The following is a 24667-nucleotide window of genomic DNA, read 5'->3' on the forward strand; positions in this document are numbered from 1 at the left end:
TGTTTGTCGGGATGAACGAGGCTTGAACTTGCCTTTCTTTTTCTCGTCCGCCCACCTCTTCCTTTCGAGGCGAGGCAAGAAAGAAGGAGAGAGAGAGAGAGAAGAATGGAGGAACGAGAAACTCGGTTTACGAGGTAGCTTCTCACCAACAGGAAGAAGAGGAAGAAAAGTTTTTAAGCGACGCTTAAGCGGAGACTCGAAATTCCCTCTATTCTGTATCTTCTTTCCCAAGGGCCTGGAAAGGGGAAAAGAATCTCTGGAAAACTTATTGGGAGAACGACGATGGTCGAGTTATGCACCGATCCTTTAATAAGATCGTAAATACCCGTTCTCGCGCACCTATCCCCCCAAAAACGAGGCAAGCTTATCCTCCCCCCACGTTCCATCGGGAGTGAAAAATGACGGGCATATCCCTTCTAACGATATAAGTAAAAATTGGAGAGAGAAGTGAAAAGCGCGCGATGCGGGTTGCGGAGGATCGGCAGCGGGGAGGAGGATCGAGGATCGGGGGGGGACGGTGAAGGGGACAAATGCGAGAGGAGGAGCGTTGTATCGAGGAGTGGTGATCGAAGAGGATGGAGAAGGAGGGGGCGAGGGGGCATTACAGGGCGTACGAGGGGTTGAAGGCGAACAACAACGGGAACACGTCGTCGTTGAAGAGGTGCGAGCGCGGGAGCGACGACGACGACGACGCATCCGTCGAGGCAGGTGAGGTGCCTGTGCTTCGGCGGGGTGCCCGACAAGGCGAGCCACCACTCGTTTCTCAAGGGCTGCGTGATAAACCTCGGCATATGCGCCCTCCTCGTCGCCTACACCCTGCTCGGCAGCTTCATCTTCCTGGCCATCGAGGGAGGCGGGGCCGAGCAGCAGAGGAGCACCACGTCGCTCGTCGCCACGATGCCCGCCACGGCGAGCGGCAGGCGGAACGCCACGGCTTGGTTGAAGCAGGTGAGAAGATCGATCTCTCTCTCATTTCCCATTTTTCATCGTCGTTGCGTTTTTACCATTCGCCTAGTTTCAATATTTGTCGCGCGTAACGATCGAGCGGACGCTTTTTTCCACCGATATTCGACGGATTAAAACGAAATGAATCTCATTCGAAGAGATTGGAACTTTTTTTTTAAAAACTTTTTTACAAAATACAGTTGGTTTCGATGCGAATATTTTTTTTTTTAATACTCGAGCAAAAATAATAAATCCGAAGAATGGTGGTTATCAATCGTTATCGAAATCCGTGGAAAATTTACCTCCTCGAAGGTATGAAATTTTTTAAATTATCGTCTCGAATCATCGTATTTCGGATGCTTTGACCGAGAACGGCGAATCTTGGATTCATCTTGGAATTCAATTTCTCTCCTCGACGGAAATGACAAAATTTTCCTTTTCTCTCGTCGAAGATTGAACGAGCGCGTTTGTTATTCAAGGTTGGCCACGAGGCACGGGCGAAGACGGTGGAGAATATATGGATAATCACGGAGAGTTTGAATATCCTTTACCGGGAGAATTGGACGAGGTTGGCCGCCCAGGAGATCGCGCGTTTCCAGGATCAGTTGGTGAAAAGGATCACCGAGGACATGATCGCGACCCAAAACGGGGGGACGTACGTGGCCAGCTCGGATCCCGTCACGGAACGACGGCTCCCGGAATACGAGTGGAACTTCGCCAAAGCGTTCTTGTACTCTCTCACCGTGTTGACCACGATCGGTGAGTGTTCGAACCGGCCAACCTCTTACTAATCGATTTACAAACGATTTAGAATTTTTATTTCTGACTCAAACGATTTTCACGATTTCGTCTCGATTTCGTTAATGGAACGCGACAAAATTTTATTGGAAAATTTTTTATCTATCCATCAGTATTTTGCTTCTTCAAATTAATGGAAACGAATCGGAGAGTTTTGTCCCATCTCTAGTGGTGGCCCCCAAGGATTTTTTACCTCTCGTCCCAAGTTAATGGAAGAATTTGGAATGATTTATATGATGCGCACGTAAATTCATTTTATTGGATTATTTTTATTCGTCCATCTCTAGCGTGGCTCTTGCCTTAAGTTAATGGAACCAAGATTTCGATTTGCCTCGAATAAAATTTTATCCGATTATTTTCATCTCTCTGGTGTGGCTTAAATTTTCCCAAACTCGTTTTCATTCAATGGAACACGACGTCACTTACGTCCAAGGGGCTATATTTATTTATCCATCTCTAGTGATTTTAACTCTTGTCTTACATTAATGGAACACGACGTCACTTACATCCAAAGGGCTATTTTTATTTATCCATCTCTAGTGATTTTAATTCTTGTCTTAAATTAATGGAACACGACGTCACTTACGTCCAAAGGGCTATTTTTATTTATCCATCTCTAGTGATTTTAATTCTTGTCTTAAATTAATGGAACACGACATCAATTACGTCGAAGAATTTAAAATTTCAAAGTTTTATTGGGTTATTCATATTTATCCATCTCTAGTGATTTTGATTCTTGTCTTAAATTAATGGAACACGACGTCACTTACGTCCAAAGGGCTATTTTTATTTATCCATCTCTAGTGATTTTAACTCTTGTCTTAAATTAATGGAACACGACGTCACTTACATCGAAGAATTTAAAATTTCAAAATTTTATTGGGTTATTCACATTTATCCATCTCTAGTGATTTTGACTCTTGTCTTAAATTAATGGAACACGACGTTACCTAGGTCGAAGAATTTAGAATTTTGCTCGAACAAAATTTTCCATTTTACCTCCTGTCTTAAGTTAATGGAGCACGACATTATTCATGTCGAAGAATTTATAATTTTACTCGAACGAAATTTTAAATTCTCTAATGTCGCTCGAATTTCCCCAAAAATGTTGTCCCTTGTCCCAAGTTAATGGAACATCCAAGAATTTAGAATTTTGCAAAATTTTGTCCAATCATTTTTTCGTATATCCACCTGGAGAATTTGAAATTTTTCCCAAGAATTTTACCTCTTGGCCTTCTATGCTTAACGGAACACCATAAATCCGAGAAGCCAAATTTACGCGTTGCAATTCTTATCGCGCAATTCCGTCGTAAAATCTTTCACGGTCCACCCCGTAAAACGTTTGGGAGATAGGTATGCAAAATTGCGCCAATGTTTGGAGAGAAAAGTTAGAATCGATTAACCACCCTGTTCCTCCAAACATCTCCGTAACAAGCGCGTATCACAAGGAGAAGAATATTACGAAAAAAGGAATAAGAAGGAGGAAGACACACGAACGAGAACAATAAATAAATCGTCCATTGCGATCTAACTGAACGCAACACTTTCCATCGTCGAGGAACAAGCAAGTCCATCGATTCAACTTCGTTCAATCCGCTAATGACAGTTGCTTGGACACAGCCCTCTCATAAATCATCTTCCAAAATATCACGTCCGCGTCCATTGCTCGTCGATCCGACTCTGATGCAATCGTGGAATCGTGTTCCCTTCCTCGGCGAGGATGACTTTCGAAAAAATTAGCGGAGAAAAATTGCAGAATTCGAAGCCAACCAAGCAACGCTAACGAATGGACGAAAGATCGTTTCGAACTCGTCCGAAAACTTGGCTCTGAATTAACTCGAAGAGCACTTTGCGATCTTTGTAAGAATCAAATCTCGATTGAAAAGATTCGAAATAAATTTAGAAATTAAATGTCAAACGAACTTATTAAATTTTATAAAGATTCAAGTTTGGCCCCATCTTCATAATACCGTGAAGCGAAGATGTTGCAGATAAGGTTCTAGAATCTTTCTTTGGATCCGCGCACCGTTAAAATTTGACGAATAAAATTGAACGAAATGACGAACGTCGAAATCGGGAAATCGGAAATTTCGAAGGCACGATCGAACATCGGCCGATCTCTCGAGAAAATTTGGTTAACAAAATTTCTCTTTTATCTTTTTCCCTTTTTCGAGAAATCTCTGATAAAAACGTACGTATCGGTTTTGCGCGTGAAAAACGCGACAAAGGGGAGGAAAAAGCGAGGAAGGAGAGAGAGAAAGAAAGAAAGAAAGAAAGAAAGAAAGAAAGAAAGAAAGAAAAATAGGAAGCAACAAGAGTCGGTGGTTGCGAGAGGTTGGGTCGGTATAGCGAGCATCAATTTTCAAGGCAAACAAAGTCCAACATTAACGTGTAATGGCCGTGGCGTCGGCCGGCCTCCCGTTGTCCGCTCTACATACGCGGCATACCCGGCCCCGGCCAACCGTAAACCGACAATTTCAAACCGTCCGGCTTCCCGGCGTTCGAATCCAGTGACGTCACGTCCGATCGTTTACTCTGGTTATTACTGAAACAGATTGGAAGTCTATGAGTTTTGTGTGGATATTGCAAAAAAGGAGAGGGGAGGAGGGGGAGAAAGTAAATAAAAGAATCGCGAAATGGGCGAAACGTGTGCACGGCAATAAGCAATAAGATACGAACCAACTTATCGAATTATTCCTCTTGTTATTCCCTTTCTCTCTCTCTCTCTCCCTCTTCGTTTTTCGAAAACGAAAATTTCCAACACAACTTGTATTCCGTTTTTCAAAAGAGATCGGTATCGAAAATTGATAAAAGGAAAAATAATCCATAATTTCTCTCCGTATTCTTTTTTCCCTTTTTTTTTTTTTTTTTTTTTGTCGAACATTTTAATATGAAATTTCGTTCGAGCGTCGATATCGATCCGACTAACTATTCATACGTAAGCGAGATAGGGGGAAGAGGAAAAATTTAGCAGTTGGATAGGGTGAAATATTAGGGTCGACGGTTCATTTATCCATGATGGAACGGTGTTGTTGCGAGCGAGGACATGGGACGCGTTGTACGGGAAAAAGTGGGGGGGGGGGGCTCGATCGACCCTCTAAAATCGACGTATAATCTGCATGTTGAATGGATCCGAGCTTCGAAGAGCGCAGATTTTTGTTTTTTTCGCGCTAGTTGAATAGCTTCTATGCCGCGCAAGAGAATTGTATAGAGTTTTTTGTTTAGCACTTTGCCCGATATTGGCAGCCTGCTGCTCTCTCTCTCTCTCTCTCTCTCTCTCTCTCTTCTTTTCATTTCTCGAGAAAATTATTGCCACGATGATAATTATAGCGGCGTGTTTGATTGCACGGAGGAAATTAATTCATTCATAAAGAATTCTCGAACTCGTTGACCCTTCGTTTCTTTCGCTAGTTTCTCGGCAACCACTCGACTTGTTGTCGACGAGGGGCGAGCGTGTCCGCCCATATCTTGTCTCTTTTCCTCGCGCTTAATTACGGAAAGTGAGATTTTTCATCGATTCGTTCGAAGCGTTGCTCCATCGTCGAGAACGTAACGCTTCGATATTCGTGTTCATTTTCGACAACAATTTTATTCCCACTCGTCGAATTGAAAAGTGGCAAATCCGTTTCGTTCCCAAACGGACGTTTATCGTTCGATTTCGTAACGAAATTTGGAACGAAATTGGTCGAAACTTGGAGAAAGTCTCGACACGTCGAGATATCACAATTGGCGAATTTCTTATCCCAGCTAAATTATCGTTTCGCGCAGAAACGCGCTCGTTTCACTTCGTTGTACTTTCCGAAGACGAAACTATAATTTAAAATCCGTAGAACATGCGTAGAGAAATTAACCCGTATGAATGATTGAGCAGGGAAATTAACGATACGAATACGTCGAAACGCTACTATTATCGGCCCCCCTCGTTCCAGCTAACGTAACAAATTATTGAATTTCCACGTAGTTAATGATTCATTACTATACTCGAAATGAAAATATTGAAAGATTAATTCCTTTGGGATTAAATAATACACCGGTATACGCCAATTTCAAATAATAATAACTGTCCAACGTTAAATTTTAAATTTCTATCAACTCTTTCTTCACAATTTCGAACGATACGCTTTCGAACTCGTTTTCCCTTCGAAGGAAAAGAAAAATTGGATCAAACACGAAACGAGCACGTTAAACAGAAATTAGAACAATTCGAATTAACGAATAAATTATCGTTGCGGAGGAGAACGGTGATGTTATTCGTCGCCAGCCGTTCCAAATTAATTCCACGTTTCCCTGGAAAACTTACTCTTGGCGGAGTCGACCGCATCACCCTCGTCTTCGTTCTTTAACTAACCAACTTTTTAATTGGCCTCTGAAAAATCTGATCGTTTCCGACCGATAATTCTCCGACGAAATAAAGTTTTCAAGTGTACACATACCTCAGCGATAACTTGCTCGATTATCTCCACTTCTTATCCAACTTTTTTCGATCGGATCGCATTACAGCTCGTCGATCTCTTCGATGGATAGCACAATCCCTAAAGATATATCGAATAATTTTTAATCCATTATTAAATTCTTTTTTCGTTCTTCGGCTAACTTTGAAAGTGATGTTAAGCCATTGTTGTTGTACGATCGATGGCAATTTAACCCTTTTATCCAAGATTCCGCGATTAAAATTCTATCGAAATGATTCGCGTTTCATTTTTTGCGAGAAAACGAGAAATTGGATCAAGTCGGATGAATAGAACGAGACGTAAATGAAATTGAATTTCTTCGCGAGTCCATTCTGAATTATTAGAATCCGATCGGTATCTCCATCGTCGTTACTCTCACATTTTCTCTGTCGGTGATTCGCACGAATACAGATCGATCTCGTTTCTCGATAATTTTATTTTCCAAATTTTTCTCACGGTTTTTAAACTTTACGAAACTGTAATACTTTTGCCACGAGACATTGTCAGGACTATTATATAAATTTTATTCCCAATTAAAAAATTCAACTCGATTTAACGTGTTATAATTATTTATATTCGATTATATTTCATTCCAATTTTCACTTGCATCTCATTATTCTCCTATTCGTTGATAAATTTATCTTTTCGGCCAAAATGGCAGGTTGATCGAAAAACGACGCGATTCTTGCGCCCCTTCGATACATCGCGACAATTCACGATAATAAATACGATACTTTTCGGGCGACTATAACCACTCTGCATAAAATGCCATTGAGATATTACGGCCGAGTCGCTCTGCACAAGATGCCATTGATGTGTACTATAGGCGATTATAGTCGCTCTGCATAACATGCCATTGAGATATTACGGATGACTATAGTCGCGCTGCAAAACATGCCATTGAGATATTACGGATGACTATAGTCGCTCTGCACAAGATGCCACTGAGGTACTACAGGCAACTATAATCGCTCTGCATAATATAGTCGCTCAGCATAATATAGTCGCTCTGCATAATAGAGTCACTCCGCATAATATAGTCGCTCCGCATAATATAGTCGCTCCGCATAATATAGTCGCTCCGTATAATATAGTCGTTCCGTATAATTTAGTCGCTCTGCATAATCTAGTCGTTCTGTATAATATAGTCACTGCATAAGATGTCACTGAGAGCGACTATAATCGTTCTACATAAAATGCCACCGAAATACTACGGGCGACTATAGTCGTTCTGTGCATAAGATGCCACTGAGATATTATGGATAACTATAATCGCTCTGCATAATATAGTCGCTCTGCAAAATATAGTCACTCCGCATAATATAATCGCTCTGCATAATATAGTCGCTCTGTATAATATAGTCCTTCCGTATAATATAGTCCTTCGGTATAATATAGTCGCTCCGCATAATATAGTCACTCCGCATAATATAGTCACTCTGCATAATATAGTCGCTCTGCATAATATAGTCGCTCTGCATAATATAGTCGCTCTGCATAATATAGTCGTTCTGCATGATATAGTCGCTCTGCAAAATATAGTCACTCCGCATAATATAGTTGCTCCGCATAATATAGTTGCTCTGCATAATATAGTCACTCCGCATAATATAGTCGCTCTGTATAATATAGTCGTTCCGTATAATTTAATCGCTCTGCATAATATAATCGTTCTGCATAATATAGTCGCTCTGCATGATATAGTCGCTCTGCATGATATAGTCGCTCCGTATAATATAGTTGCTCCGCATAATATAGCCGTTTCGTATAACTTAGTCGCTCTACATAATAGTCACTCCGCATAATATAGTCGTTTCGTATAATTAAGTCGCTCTACATAATAGTCGCTCCGCATAATCTAGTCGCTCCGCATAATATAGTCGTTTCGTATAATTTAGTCGCTCTACATAATAGTCGCTCCGCATAATCTAGTCGCTCTGCATAATATAGTCACTGCATAAGATGTCACTGAGAGCGACTATAGTCGTTCTACATAAAATGCCCCGAAATACTACGGGCGACTATAGTCGCTCTGTGCATAAGATGCCACTGAGATATTATGGATGACTATAATCGCTCTGCATAATATAGTCGCTCAGCATAATATAGTCGCTCCGTATAATATAGTCGCTCCGCATAATATAGTCGCTCCGCATAATATAGTCGTTCCGTATGACTATAGTCGCTCTACATAAGATGCCACTGAGATACTACAGGCTACTATAGTCGCTCTGCATAATATAGTCGCTCTGCATAATATAGTCACTCTGCATAATATAGTCGCTCTGCATAATATAGTCGCTCTGCATAATATAGTCAGCTCCGCATAATTTAGTCGCTCTGCATAATATAGTCGCTCTGTATAATATAGTCACTGCATAAGGTGTCACTGTGAGCGACTATTGTCGTTCTACATAAAATGCCACCGAAATACTACGGGCGACTATAGTCGCTCTGTGCATAAGATGCCACTGAGATATTATGGATAACTATAATCGCTCTGCATAATATAGTCGCTCAGCATAATATAGTCGCTCCGTATAATATAGTCGCTCCGCATAATATAGTCGTTCCGTATAATTTAGTCGCTCTACATAATATAGTCACTCCGCATAATATAGTCACTCTGCATAATATAGTCGCTCTGCATAATATAGTCGCTCTGCATAATATAGTCGCTCTGCATGATATAGTCGCTCCGCAAAATATAATCGCTCTGCATAATATAGTCGCTCTGCATAATATAGTCGCTCTGCATAATATAGTCGCTCTGCATAATATAGTCACTCCGTATAATATAGTCGCTCCGCATAATATAGCCGTTTCGTATAACTTAGTCGCTCTACATAATAGTCACTCTGCATAATATAGTCGTTCCGTATAATTAAGTCGCTCTACATAATAGTCGCTCCGCATAATCTAGTCGCTCCGCATAATATAGTCGCTTCGTATAATTTAGTCGCTCTACATAATAGTTGCTCTGCATAATATAGTCACTGCATAAGATGTCACTGAGAGCGACTATAGTCGTTCTACATAAAATGCCACCGAAATACAACGGGCGACTATAGTCTGCATAAGATACTAGGGCCGATTATAGTCGGTCTGCATAAAATGCCGTACGATACGACGAGCGATCGGAGTTATCTCGTATCTTTCTCTGGAAACGTAGCGTCGATATTTTTATCGTCAATTTTTTTTTTTTTTCGATAAACACCGTCAAATCGATTCGCAACGATGTTTCACGTGTGCACATTTTCGGTACGACAACGAATAGTAACAATTACGATACGAGCGCGATGTACGTTGGAACGTGCGTACGTAAAACGAAATATCCTAATCGCTGGTCGATTTTCGTCGTTCGATCGATCGTGATGGGAACGCGTAGTAAACAAGGTTTCATCGCGGCATTTCCCGTGACGGCCCTCTCTCATTCAGACACCTTATCGATCCGCGGCCACGCAAGACGAGGAGCCGCGCCCAGACGCATCCGGGGGCAAATATTTCGTCTTCTCGAAGGAGAATTTTTCCATTATAATTATTCGCCTCGCCAGGAGTGCTTCCGTTTTCGGTCGAGGAACAAATTTTCGACGGCAGCCCGTTGACATTCCATTAAAGGCGCTCGGTCAGGTAAACAAGCCAGTCTCCTCTACACGCAGACGAGTTTTTCCTTTGGACGCGTCCTCCTCTTTTTTTTTTTTTTTTTCCCCTCCGTCTCTTTCAACGTTCCTCCTCTCGTTTACTCGCGTTTATTAAAATTACCGATCGAGAAGCGTTCGTAAAGAAGCTCGATATCTCGTTTCGAGCTGGAAAAGAAGGGCTCCACGTACGTTGCTAACGTTCTTAGCAGCGCTCGAACCTTATCGAAGAGGAATTTTCCAAGATTCAAATCGTGTTTATCCAGAAGAATGATATTTTTCCACGGGAAACGGAATCTTGTCGTTTCGAATCCGACGAATATCCCCTGAAAACACGGCAGAATTTTCGTACGATTTTCTTTTGCCCTTCCTTCCTTTCTTTCCGCTCGACCGAACGAAACGACCATTAATCATCTCTGCCGCGGTTACTCTCGTAATCTCTTTCGTTCCTTCGTTACACGTATGTTTCCACTTTTTTCATGTTTCCCCTCTGTTTTTGCCGTGTATAATTTCTTTCACCTGTGTTCGAGGAAAGGAGGAGGACGAAGGAGAGGAGGAGCATCGAGGAGGAGGTGGCCCTTTCATTCTCGCCGGTTTCGCGAATTTTAATCAGAGGACTTCCAAGAGACCCCATTCGACTTTTCCTCCACGCCTCGCTAATGGATTGCTAGACCAGGGAAGAAAAGGGTCGCGGACTAATCGCAATTTCGTTCCTCCTCCTTTGTCGTCCCAACGTCCTTCTGCTCCTCCTCTTCTTCTTCTTCTTCCATCGAACTCTTCGCGAATCGGATGGAAAAAATTGGAAGGAAAGTAAACAGGCGTTTTCGAATCGAGCTTTCCATTGCTTTCAATCGTTCGTAAATACAGACTTGGAGGGTTAATCAAGTTCGAAGAGGAAAGGAGGGAGAAAGATCCATGCGCCTTTTATAAATAAAAAAGGATATAAAAATCGACACGTTTATCTTCCATCCTCGCAGTATCCCGTAATATTCGATACACTCGAAAACGTCAAACGCCAGCGGGGGAAGATGGATCTCTCCTTTCTCTTTCTGTGCTCGAAACCTGGGAAATGGTAATACGGGATGATCGATCGTCGTAGCGAGCGGGATGTATTTTTTAATCTCGTTTCTACCCCCTTATACGACATTTCTGGATAACTTTATCCAAAGAGAAGAATAACGATATGAAAAATATTTACGTATTTCTTCTAATCTCTTTTCGATCGAATTATCTAACCCTGGAAAAGAAGAATTATTTGTTAACCTGTTTTTCAATCGTATGGTGTAAATTCACTTTTTGAAAATTCAAAGTGTTCGAAAAGATTTCGTTATGAAGATAAATTGTTGAAGACGTAGATGAATAATGGAAAAAAACAATTTTTGTTTCTATAATGTTGAGGATATATTCGACAGAGGAAGAGAATTTTCTTCCAAGAGTCCCCCTCCTCCTTCGATTCGAAACGTTTTCTTTAAAAAGGCGCGAATAATTGTTGCAACAACGATGGAAGAGTAGTTGTAAACTTTCTTCAACCTGTTCGAATAAATCGAAGTTCGATAGAATGGTTTCGCGTGTAATGCATAAAAAGAAAACGAGGAGGAAAAAAGGAAATATCGCGACAAATATTTTCTTCGTTGCATCGATACCGTGCGTATAAGGAGGAGGCGACGAAAGGAGAGGCAAGACAAGTTTCGAATTGAATTTAAATTTCGATCGAAAACGTGGTGGAGCGTGAACAAATTATACAATGCGTATAAAAGAAGAAAAAAGAAGGAACGACTCCATTGTTATATCGTTGTATTAAATTCAACGTTTCTCGAACGTATCTCCTTTGTTGTCCTCTGTTCGTTACAATTTCGAGTACGCGTCGAGAACACTCCTCGACGACCACCCATTCGTTCGTATAATCCTCGAGCGAAACAAAGGGATAACGTAAATACGATAATTCGAATCGCGAGATAAAATACCGCGCGGAGATAAGTAATTCTAATATCGAGATAAATATCATAGCCACGCGAGGCCCCGTAATACCGTAAAAATTATTGCAAGAAAATCCACCAGGCGGCGTTGTAATGCCGTAACGCTTGTATATTTTAGAAAACTAGGCGGCAGGTACGACTGCGTCCCAACCAACGCATTAACCATCCATCTAAATGTTTTATATATCTTCGCGTAATCTTCCTCGTAAAAAACTTTACCGATGGTAATCCCTCCTCCTTAAACGTTTTCGTTTCCCACAGATGGCGCTGCCTCTCCACTTTCTTTTTTTGTTAAACCGCGTCGAGAAACGAGCGTATTAAATTTCTAAATAGTGAAGCAACAAGGTGCTCGAACGTGTTCTCGCGAAATTGTAAAAAGCATGGCCACAGCGAGTGTAAGTAACGAGGAAAAAGTAGTTTTAATTGTGCGATATTAGAGGAAATGATACGTTACGACGAAAGTTCGTTATTTTTTTTCTTTCTTTATACGCTCTCGAAATCCGTAGCGTATTAAAAGTAGTTTCGAAGGGAAGGAAACACGGTTGAAAGGAGGATATTACACGAGGATATTAGCATCATCGACGTTTCGAAACAATTTCGTTTCGAGTGGTGGAGCCGTGGTCGAGCCGTTGAAAGCGGAACAAAACGAGTAGTAATTAAAGCTGATAATGCAAATGCGCGCGAAACTGAGAGACGGAGAAAGGTCTCGGTAAGCAACAGTAGGAGCGGAAGTGGCGGAGATACGGCACCGGCGGAAATATCGTCGAAATATGCTAAGAGCCGACCAGGCCGCCCCCATGGTCTTAGCATAACAACGGGCTGGCATTCGGTGCAAAACTTGTGAATATGCAGGAGGCGGCCAGGAATTAAAACGAGACACAACCTTCTTCCCTCTCCTTCCTTTCCAACTGCTCTCGTTTCTGTCCTCGTCGACTTACTCGCGCGTCATCGAAACGTCATCGAATGAAATATCTCCTCGTATCCTCCTTTGCTCCCTCGCCTCGCGACTTTCTCGTATCTCGAATTATTTCCCGATATATTTGCGAGCAAAACTCTCGAAAATTGTAGCACAAAGGATATTTTTCAATTGGGTGTCAAAGTGAGTGACGAACAAAAATGTTGTACTCTTCAAAATGTCATCCGTTTTTTTTTTTTTTTTCCGTATCAATTTTCTATTCGAATTAGTTTTACTGCGTGTGTACCATTGGGATCGATCGTTGGAAAGAGACGAGAAGCGAGATGGACGACGAAGAAGAAGTCGAATAGAGGTTAGGCGGCACTATGAGTTTGCACCCATTAACACGGCGATGGTGATTGTTACGGCATACCGGTCCGGCGGTAGCCGGTCGAACGATAACTTTGTTCTCGACGACGACGACGACGACGACGACGACGACGACGGCTGCGGCGAAGAACTTGTACACCCTGGGGAATACATTAACCGTAATCTCCACCTTCACTCTGGAAAATAGCGTCTCCTAGCTATACGTAACGGGTCCCCATACTCGAATATCCATTACGCGGTTTCCGAAACGGTTTTTTCATTTTATGGAAACGATACTGTAAAATTAAATTACCCGGACTTAAAGACGAATATTACCTCTTTCGGCTCTCCCCTTAATTATTCGAACGGGATTACTTGCCCATATATCACGACGTAAAGGTAATCGCGTCGAAATGGAAGGTATCGAAGAATATCTTAACCTAACTTTTCCTTTTACTTCAATTTTCTCCATCTCCATATAGATGGCGCTCACATAAAGTCTTTGTAAACTGTCGGTAACAAAAGACGAAAAGTAAAGTAATATCGTTGCCAATATTTTTACGATGTGTACGCGACAAACATTATTTTATTAATTATTAAATTCCTCTTGTTAATAAAACGAAACGAAAGATAAGAATATAATAAAATTCTCGTCTCGAAGAAGAAACAAAAGTTCTCAAAGTTACGAAACTGGTCGTCTCTCGAAATCGCACGTTCGGGACATAATCAGAAGCATACGGATCTCTCGATACATACAGTTTTGCCCCACTTTTTTCGCCCGTCCATATTTCGAACTCGGTTGGAGAATTATCGACCGTGTCCCCAATTTATAGACGGCTAATAAAACCGTGCGTTCAGTTTCGAGTAATTGGAAGAGCGGACAATAAAAATGAATGGATTTGTTAAAAATTGCAGCTGGAAAATATAGGTTGGAGGAAGAGACGATTCAAAGCTGGATCAGAACCGTGATCCAAATGAACCAATCTGGCAATGACGCCGCTCCTCTGTCGCGACATTGACGTATAGCCATTGTTGACAACGCGCTCTTTCCACGGCCTCGTTTCGACGATTGCGAATTTTTTATCCACCCACGCGTTCAGTTTATGCGTGCGCGCATACGACACACCTGACAGAAAATGCGTTATGTCGAAAAACCGAAATGTCAGGATTCGAAATAATTTCGCGTCTCTCTATTCTCTCTCGTAATTTTTTTTTTTCCCCCCTCCGCTTTTCGAACGAACGTTTCGACGAATAACTCGATTCATCGGTGGATAAATTTCTTCTCGAATCAAAAAAAAAAAAAAAATCTTCGAACGATCATTTTCGCCACGATATCCACTACTACATAACTAATACGACAGACAGGAACGAGTTTTGGTATAAAAAAGTCGAATCGAGTGAGAAGAAATATCGCGTCTCCTTGTTATTTCGTTCACGGCCGGCCGTAATCCGGAATAACCGATACGGGCCAAGGAAGCAAAGAATCGAATCCACGACCCGATAAACATCCAAGCCGAATCCTTCCTTTAATGCTCTGGAAAGAGAGAGAGCGAGAGAGAAAGGCAGACAGATACAACCCAGAGTTGCCTTGGAAGGTTATATCGCGGCTTTGCGAAAATAAACTCACCCCTTTCTCGCGATTCGCCGCATCGATGGCGCCTAACCCTCCCCCCTCCTTCTCAGATTTTCGTTCGATTCCCAACTGGTCTGCTCGCTCATCCCTTTCCCCTCCATTCTTTTGTTCGCGAAAATATATAAGCTTGTGTAACCACACACACACACACGCGCGCGCACACGCACGCACGCACGCACGCGCGCGCGCACACACACACACACACACACACACACAAAGTAACTACGTCTCCTCGTGCATGGATACGCGAGATCTATGGGAGAGGACAATCTCGAAATTATCCTCGGTATATTTTCTCCTGGAAAAGGTTCTCCTCTGCTGAGAGAGGTGGATATAAATTTGGTGGGAGGAGAAAGGAAGGGAGAAGGAAAGAAGAAGAGGGGGGTACATAAACGAAGCGGCGTTGTGTGTAATAATGATTCGAGGCACGTCCCGCGGACGGATTCGCATAGATAACTCGAAACGTGTAATTACCTGTCCGATACAAAATCGATGTCAAAGGGAAAAGTGTGGGTGGGACACTGGGCGAGAGTGGACGTGATCGAGAACAAAACGGTGTGGAAGAGGAAACGCGATTCGGCGTGCTTTCACGGCGAGCAGGAAGATTTTTCGTACGAGGATTATCAGGAAGCACTTTCTGCGCCGAGGTGTAGATCAATTGATGGCGTTACGTGCTACTTCGAACGGTGTATACATATATATGTATATTTATACACGTGTTGGAGAGAAAATTGATGCGAGAGAATGTGAATTAACCGTGGGAGGGAGGAGGACAGTTTACCGGGCTGCGAAATCGTTCGAGAGGGAATTCGATTCGAATTGGAAGATGTAACAATTGCTTTTGAGGCTTGAGGCTTGTTTTCTTCGAGGTATTCAAAAGGTATCGATATTTTCTCTTATCAAAATATAACACGTAACACGTGGTTCAAATTTATTAAAATTTTGACTCGACGTAATTCCCCGTTTATTTGAATTAAATTATTTGCATAATTAATCGTGATCGCGAAATATGTATTCCGAATAGATAAATAAATGATATTGTGCCTCGTTAAAATTATATTTAACCTCCGTTTAATTCATTAAACGGGGATAAAATTTGCATTTATAAGAACGAATAAATAAATAAATAATAACGACGAAAGTTTAATTTTTAATTTCTCCTCGCGATTTATAAATTATTTGAAGAAAAATCCGTCCAATTTCGTAATATCGGTCATCAAGATTCCCTTACACGACTCCCCTCTTCTTCCATCTCTCCTCTTCTCTTTCGTTTCGCCATCCTTTGTGGAAAAGATGGACGCACACATGCGATACCCTGACACGCGTTCAACGTTACGTGAACACCGACACTTTGACTCGTAAGTGATGCGTTGTTCGATGCTTAAACAGTTCCCGTTAAATCGAACGAGTCGACATATAACATATCGAAATTCTATGATATTCTATCGACAGTTAGAATTTATCGATGAATTTCGAGTAGGATTCTCGAGGGATTACGGGGATACATTGTTTTACAGATAGACTAGGATCAGTGGACCAGGGTGTGCGTATGTGTAGACTGACATCAACGTGATAATAATTAATCAACGAGTCATGCTTTGAACTCTGGTAATTACGTTATAATTGCATTAATTGTTTCGTAGTAACTCGTAATGAGATTTGCTTGCCGGACTAGTTACTAAGCTTCGATTGATATGCGCTAATTCGTCTATTCGAAATCATCGACCTATACAAATCTCCTACTTGAACAGAAGTGTATATCGGTTATATTATAAATCAAATTCCTCGTCACGAGTGGTATCTGCTATCTCCACTCCACTTATATATATATATATATATATATATATATATATACACGTATATATTAAAAGCAGAGATTCAAACAGGTTTCAAATCTCGTACAGGGAGAAAAAGGAAGAAAAATAAGCGATATTATTATAAAGTATAAATATTTAATTATTGTATTTTTTTAAATAAGCGTTAAATACAAGCATTTTGTGCCAATTATTAATACGTCGTGATTAACGTCTTAGTCGCGAGCAAACTCTGTCCGAGCTCTGTCTTTCTGCGTAAACACGAATATCTTATCTCTAAATATCAACACAATCCCTGTGACCGAGCTCCCCTTTTAAAGTAAACGTTCGCCTTTGACGATGCTTCAACCAACTGGTAGAGTCAATAGAGAAAAAGTTACATAGATATTACGCGATTGCAAGATTGTACGAGGGCAAATAATGAAAGTAATAATTTTACTTTTTCCCCGTGAAGCAGATTCCCGTGCCTTCGACTTTTCATCGACGTCCCCGATATTTTCGCTCGAAGTGAAAAGAGATGCGCAATAGCTCTCGGAACGTCGATTTTCCTTCATAACAGAGCCGCGTTTAACGGAATATTTAATCTGGAGATAGAATACCGCGCTTAGTTACGATCACCGCAATTATATCGTTTATTTAGTGTGAATTATTTCGAAACTCGATTCGTTTCGTAAATTTAACTATAACATTGAAGTTCCTTTCGAGAAAAATTCGTCCTCTCGAGAAAAGAAAATACGAAAAGAATATTCCACTTTATTCCAAAAGCAAAATTCAGTGAAACTATTATTATTTTCAAAATACATCTCCTCTTCTTTGATAATTTTTAGAAAAGAATTGTCAACTGGTAAGATCGTCAATGATCGCGTTTATTGGAACGGGTATTTGTAACTTTTAAACACACTCACTTTTAATCGAATAACATTACGGGATATAAATATAATAATATGATATAATTGTACGATAATAATAAGCGTAAACCACTTGTCCTACAACAACGAGCGAGACTCGTGGTAAGAAATTCGGGCCAAAAACTATATATAAACACGAGCCTGACTCGTACTTCGTTAGGACAAAACGTAAACAACACGAGGCCTGGCTCGACGCGTGACCTTCTTGTTTATTATGGCTCAAGAAATGAGCGGGTAGGACGAGGACGTTAATACGTCTCCTTGTCTTATTTTAAGGTGAAATCCGTTGGAAAATAATTCGAATAAAAAGGCAAACAAATTTGAAAAATAACGAATATATCTAAAAAGTAAATTATCTTTATTCCCTACGAACGTTCTCTCCAAACTGATCTGGCATTTTTGCCAGATTTTTATTCGCGAGGAATCTCGCGAGATAAACGAATGATAAAAAATTAAATATGGATACTACATTTCGAAAGAAAGATACTCGATCGAAAAATCTAAGCGGAGAAATCGATTTAGAACGCGAGATACGATTGTCGAAATTTTCCGGAAAAAAAATTTTCGGCGCAGATTTCGGAAAATTTACGTTTCCTCGGTGAATATTATCTCGCGAGAGGAGGGGGTTGTTCTCTTCCTCCCTCGTTTCCACGAGTTGGCCGAGGTATTAGCCGGGTGGTGGTCTCGGCGGGATACCTTGGAGCGATGACACGCTTAAAAACTCGCCGGATATTTGCTCGAGGCAAATATACTTACGCGAATACGGTTACCTCCGACAATTTTCGTGGCTCCGTCCACAGCCTTTGCTGCGGTGAAGGAAGTCGGTTATTAAACTCTCGAAGGACGAATGAAACAATTGCTACGATAGCCAAAGAATTCTCCTTCGCGGAATCTCTGCACCTACCCTATTTTCCATTACCTCTACCGTTCCTACCACGATAATCTCGCCACGAGAAACCCTTTAGAATTATCGAGAGCTCAAAAAGTATAATCGATAATAAATAGCAACGATTTATTCGACAGTTGATCCGCACGGCGTTGTAAATTTTGTCCGTCCACATCGAGGATAAATGATAGGTTATTTTTTTTTAATTAGCAAGGAGAAAAAGAAATACGATAGTTTCTTCTTTGTCTCGTTATCCGTACGGACAATCGGTTCCACGATTCGAAACACCAGGACGAAAACGTGCGTTTTAAAGTTTACTATCAACGCCGCGAGCGCCTCGCTTTTTATTGCTTTTATCGTATAATTAACCCATTTTACTCGCGTCATTATGCACACCGACAAAAAGTTTCGCGTCGAGTAGCGCGTCGGCCATGGCCATAAAGAAGACAACGTATTCCAGGGTATTCCGTTGGGGGGTTAACGAATGGCGTAGATTAAAATCTGACTTGCCGCCGTTGAATACGAAACCGCGGACAAAATGGATCGTGAATTAAAACCGGGTTGAACGGTTTAGTTTGAGAGAGAGAAAAAAAAGAGAGAAAAAAGAAACTACCGATTCTTTCTCTCCGCCCTTGTTATTCCGCGCGATCGAAACAAAGAGTTGTTTCCATTTCGCCTACTTCAAAAGTGATTCTCCACGATGGAGCTGGTTATAAACTTTTAATTCACAGTTTACTTGCTAACGCGAATCTTGTTGTGCAAAGTCTGTCGAGGGACACAGGTATAAAAAACGTGGTCGGTTATTTTCTCGCGATGCACCGCCTGTCAAAAGACCTCTTCCCCGATTATTCAATTTCCCCGGCGACGGCGGCGTATTCATCCGGCCCATAAATAATCATGAAACAACGTGGCGCGTACGTAAAGAGCACGCCACTTTTCCCCCTCCACGAACGTTTAATCTGCGCGCCATCGATACAAGCTCCGTGTCCACGACACAAAACGCCCTTTCGATCTCCATTGTTTCCACGAATAAAACGAGACGTCGGATTAACTCCTTCGTTTCCTTCGTTCCCAGCTCCTCGATTTCATTCGCGGTTCGATTCGAGAAACGCTGGGTCCCTCAAACTTTTCCAAAATAACGAGATAACGAGCTAATTAACGGGATGATCTTTCGCCCAATCTTCTTTTGTTCTTTAAGGGCAAAACCATTTTCCTCCTGTTTCCGTACCTACTTTTCGAAAAAGAAAGCGTGAAAACAATCGAACGTCGGCTGGCTTCGAAATGCTCTAGCGCGCGTATAAACCGAATTCAACGAGGTTTAACATCGTGGAACGATGGAGTTCGTGTGTTTGGGACGTTATGTTGCAAGCATAATCAACCGCTCACCAGGTTGAACAAGCGATACTCAGCATATATTAATTATCGCTACGCGTCCCTCATCCGCTTCGTCGTCTCAATTCGATTGCCTACATAAATTCTGTGTACCGCGTGTATAATGACCGCGTAAGCCTCCTGAATTCCACTATTCGACTGACTTGTCGTTCTCGTGATATATATATATATATTGTTCAGAAAGTAATTTCGTTTTTTCACACGAGCGTCGCTGGTGTCGTTGAACGTTTTACCAGCCAACTTCATTCTGAACCGTGTTGTCATCGTATGTTTTGAGAGTTGATATTTCGTGGTTTATTTGTAAGAAAAATTCGTTCGATTCTGTGCGATTGTGTTTTTCGTGCGTGATAACAAAGAAACATTTTCGGCATATTTCACTTTTTTATTATCGAAAAGGTGAGAATAATATTCAGGCAAGAAAAAAGTTTCGCAGTCTGTGGAAAAAGTGTATTAACGGTACGCCAGTGTGGTACAAGATTGAATTTGTCGAACTCGAGGATGTGCTATTAAAAAAGTGTGTTCTCGTTATCGTGAGAAAAACGAAATTCCTTTTCGAACAACCCAATATATATATGGATGTATCTATATATACACGTGATTAACGAACGATGGTAAGTAAAATAAAACGCGTTATCGAATCGATTTATTTATATCGCGGTTGTCGAATTTTATTATTTATTCGCGATGAACGAAAATTTATTCAAAATTTATTCCTTTCTCCTCGAGAGAGGGCGGAGAAAAGAGGAAGGGAAAGAAAATTTAAGGAAGTTATAGGACGCGGCGCAGAGAGGAGAGAATGCATTTCTCGCCAAGCGAAATATTTTTCACGTTTAACACGGGCATCAAAGGCAGACGCCTCCTTTCCGATTCTCGAGGCTTCGGGTTTGGCTTAGGAATCGGCGAGGTCTCGATGGAAAGGCACAAAGTAACGGAAATCGTTAACTTTGAAAAGCCAATTTTTCCAAGAATTCTCCATTCGGGCAACGTAAAAAGGTGGTTGTTCGATATCATTGATTCGAAGGAACGCAACAACGCATAATATCTTGGAAATTCTTTTCCACTGGATTTATGAATCGCTCTTTGAAATAGAGTCGAGAATATTTTTGATAAAATATAAAATATTTGAGGAAAATAATACACGCAAAGCGGACGGAATGGAAATGAAACTTGACGATTTTTCGAAAAACTTACCAATCACTTTGAATCGAAAGATTTAATATCGAAAGATAATACACAACAAAATTACAGTATCGATTTTGCATATTTCCGACGCAAACTAAATGCTTTCAACACAAGCTGATTATCAAGAGTGCAGCTTTTAGCGATATGTATGTCAGCAACTAGTTTTTCAAAGTTGAAAGCGCAGTCTACATAATGTAACGCGAAGCGTATTAGTCATTTTGCCTTTTATTCAAAACTCGCATCGTTCGAATATCTCGGTCTCTCGCCCGGAATATCGTTTTATACGAATTAAAATACCCTTTGTTTCTCCGTGATTAAAATGAACTCTTGTAGTTAGGAGAGAGAGAGAGAGAGAGAAATATGATACGATAAAAAGCATTAATTTATATATAAAGAAAAAAAAAAAAAAAAAAGAAAAATAATTCACACGCAATTTCTATTATAGATTTTCATCGACGCGGTTATTCGTCGTCGCTTTTTTTTTTTATCGTACGTGCACATCACAAACTATCCAGTTTACGATCTACAAATGAAATCGAGCCAAGTGCTATTTGCAAATTGCGATCAATCGAAAGTCGCGAGTGCTCGATTCGCGAGATAAAGTATAAAAATCGAGCGGAAATGGATGGAACGGATATATCGAATACACAAGAGTTTCGAAAGAGTCGTTGTACTTACTTTTGTAACGTGTATCGCTTCATTTTTTTTTTTTTCCTTTTTTTTAACTAGAAAAATAAATTTCTCCTTGCACACAGAGAGAGAAAAATTCTGGATCAAGATTGACGTAACAATCATCTTTCTCGTAGTAACGTTGAATATCGATGGATTGGAAAAAAAAAATAAAATAAAATAAACGGGGTCACGAGACGAGGGATGAAGACCGACAACGTGAATTTATTTTTATTTTTATTTTCAAAATGGAATATTGCAGCCAGAGTGAATGGGTTTCTATCGCCCTCGTAATTCCAACGTCTGAATCCGATGAAACATCGACGATGCCTTCCTATCCTAGATTTTTATACTCGTATAAATTTTAGATTTTAATGATATTCGAAAGAATGGAGTATCTTTCGAAAACGAGATTATAAAATGGAAAGGAAAATTGTCGTGATAATTATTAGGCGCGCAAATAACTTCCTTCCTCTTTTCTTCTAACTTCTGATCGTAACGTCTCATCGAATTCGAATCGCTTTACCGTTCGTAGCGCCATCTGAAACAGAGTTCTTTCGTTTCTAGAAGAAGAGTCGCGACGAGCGCTCTAATAGTTTCCAGTCTTATTTCAATATGGCGTGCGAGAAGCGTCATCCGCGTCGTTGCTTACTTTTTGCGTCCCAGCTTGGGAAGAAATCGGCCATAAAAATAGTTTGCGCTTATGGAAAAACGTGGAAAAAGTCGTAGCAAATATTCAAAACCGGAAATTTTAATTTGGAAGACGACGATCGTGTACAGGAGAAAGTTCGACGAAAATCCGACCGAGACGCGAGAAGACGCGTAATCTTCTATGCGATTTACGATTTAATAAAATCTTGAATTTGAAGAAAAAGAAACTTATCTGCACACCTAATATATTACGAGCCAATAAGTTTATTTCACTTATTCTTTTATACCGTTGACTCGTATAAAAAGGATACGATTCCCTCCCTTCGAGCAGGGGAAAAAGAAGAGACGTGGTTGAAAAATTTCCCCGAGGCAATTCCGTGTCTGACAGATTCTCGGTTCGACGATAGCGCGGAGATAGCGGAAAGCAAAGCGTGAACGCGTCCTATCACTTTTCATCGCGTGCTACTTGTAGGCGAAGGTTAGAATCTCTCTCCCTCCCTCTACGTCTACGTGTCCAAGCCGTAGGGGGGAAGAGAAAGGACGATGTGTAACAAGACAATCCAATATCCTAGCGCCAGACCGCCTCCGGCACTGACAGCTCTACCACCTAGATGGAGGTTTTACCCTGCCACTCTGTTAACACCGGCGTTGTCCTTTGTCATGTATAAGCCCGGCCGAATCCTGATTAACAGCCCATGCTCGAAATATCGGATCTCGATCCGTGATACTGATTTTTTCCTTTTTTTTCCTTCTTTCTTTCGCAATGGAAAACGCCCGATTATAAAAATACCCACCATGATTTATAATCATAACGCGCCCGTTAAATTCTCGTTTCATTTTTTTCCAAAAAGTATTAATCTCGAACAAACGAGACAAGTGCCGTTTAATTGCGTCGCCGGTTTAATTTCAATCTCGACCTTCTAAACGCTTCGTCTTTTCTAATGCGATGTAGACAATTGTTTTGAAAGAAACGCGGGAGAAGAGAGGTGAAAATCTGGAAGGAGGAACGTTAACCCGGGTGAAATTTCGTAAAAATTGATGGCTCTCTTTCTATTCTTACAATCACGCGTAAAAAACGATCCAACGACCGAGAAAAAAATCGAGAAATATTACTCGTCTCGAATACGGTGATAAGAGTAAAAATTCCTTCGATCGACGAGAATAAAATATCCGGGGGGAGGAGGATAAAAATTTAAAGAAAGGAAGAGAAGGGATTGATTTATCACGTTGTGACGAACAACCGGTGAAAAAACACGAAATAAGGATTGAGGGAGTGAAAGGAATGGCGGTGGTGGTGGTGGATGGTGATGGTGGCCAGAGAGGAAATTAATCCGGTAAATCAAAGCGAGAGAGTCAAAGAGGCAGAGGCGTGACAGGAGTGGCGAAGTTGGGTGAGGTGAGGGGGGGGGTAGAAGACAAAGGGTAGAGCGGAGGTTGAGTAGAAGGGAAGGTTATTGGTATTATAGGTCCCTTTAGTCCTCCATTACTCCGGCAAAAGGTTATAAAACTTATTGGACGATAAAACGAGGGCGGTATCTATTCTCGTTGAAAATGCATCTTGGATGGATCGTTTGTTGTGCTCGAGATATCGGTGGTAATAGCGCGTACATCGATCTCGCGACACGTTTTATCCACGATCGGATCGATGATCAAAACTTGGATCGATTTCGAACGGCAAACGATTGTGTCGAAACGGCTCGATTCGTGGACAAAATAATACGTAACCGAGCCGTGGCTCCACGATAAACGAGTCTATTGGTCGAGAACTCTCTTATTTGGACGAAGAAATACGATACGCGTGGCTGCGGGGAAGGAAGGGGAGTGAAAAGAAACGACAAGCCCTCGACCGAGGTCGAGTGATACAAACATTGGAGGAGAGCGGAAAGCGGAAGGGAATCGCGCAAACATCGGATGGAAGTTTCGGGTGTTCGTTTTAAAATATTCATCGCGGACAATGGGCTGGCGAGAGAAGAAACGGGGAGAGGCTCTCTGGGACAAATTGGAAGCCAGGAGCGCGACGCGTGTAATTTTTCACCATTCTTTGACATCTATAAATAAATTTTTGTTCCCCGCGCGTTATATACACGCGGCTTAAAAGGTGTCGAGGATCGGGGCTGCCAGCCCCGTTTCCTGTTGCATATTTTTAAAAAGAGGGGGGAGGAGGAGGAGGAGAGTGACAGGGTACACGGAACAAGCGGCAAACAACCGGACCAGAGATTCGAGACGCTGGTGTCGAGTTGCAAGTGTAGCATTGTAGCTTACCGTGTTCCCTGTTATTTGGACGGCGCGACACGGGCTGGCTGCGCAAGTTTTTTCGCAAAGAGAAAAACTTTCTCGCGTAAAAATCTACGGGGAAGTAGATGAAAAAAATTCCATTTTCCCGCGAATCCCTGTTTCTCTCTTCCTTAATTTTTTCCTTTTTTTTTTTTTCTTTTTTGTCGTTTCCAACATTTACAAACC

General features: G+C 41.3%; 1 protein-coding gene across 1 annotated transcript in view; it reads left to right on the plus strand.

The window, feature by feature from the left end:
• Positions 1 to 575: 575 nt before the first annotated feature.
• Positions 576 to 24667, plus strand: part of LOC100868037 (potassium channel subfamily K member 6) — a 43010-nt gene continuing 18918 nt past the window's right edge. The window contains 3 exon segments of the mRNA XM_012495151.3: positions 576 to 662; positions 664 to 948; positions 1425 to 1704. Coding sequence (XP_012350605.2) covers positions 576 to 662; positions 664 to 948; positions 1425 to 1704 — 652 coding nt within the window.

Source organism: Apis florea, unplaced genomic scaffold, assembly GCF_048593485.1.
Source record: "Apis florea isolate Af1SG1 unplaced genomic scaffold, ASM4859348v1 contig_3068_pilon, whole genome shotgun sequence".
Lineage (NCBI taxonomy): Eukaryota > Metazoa > Arthropoda > Insecta > Hymenoptera > Apidae > Apis > Apis florea.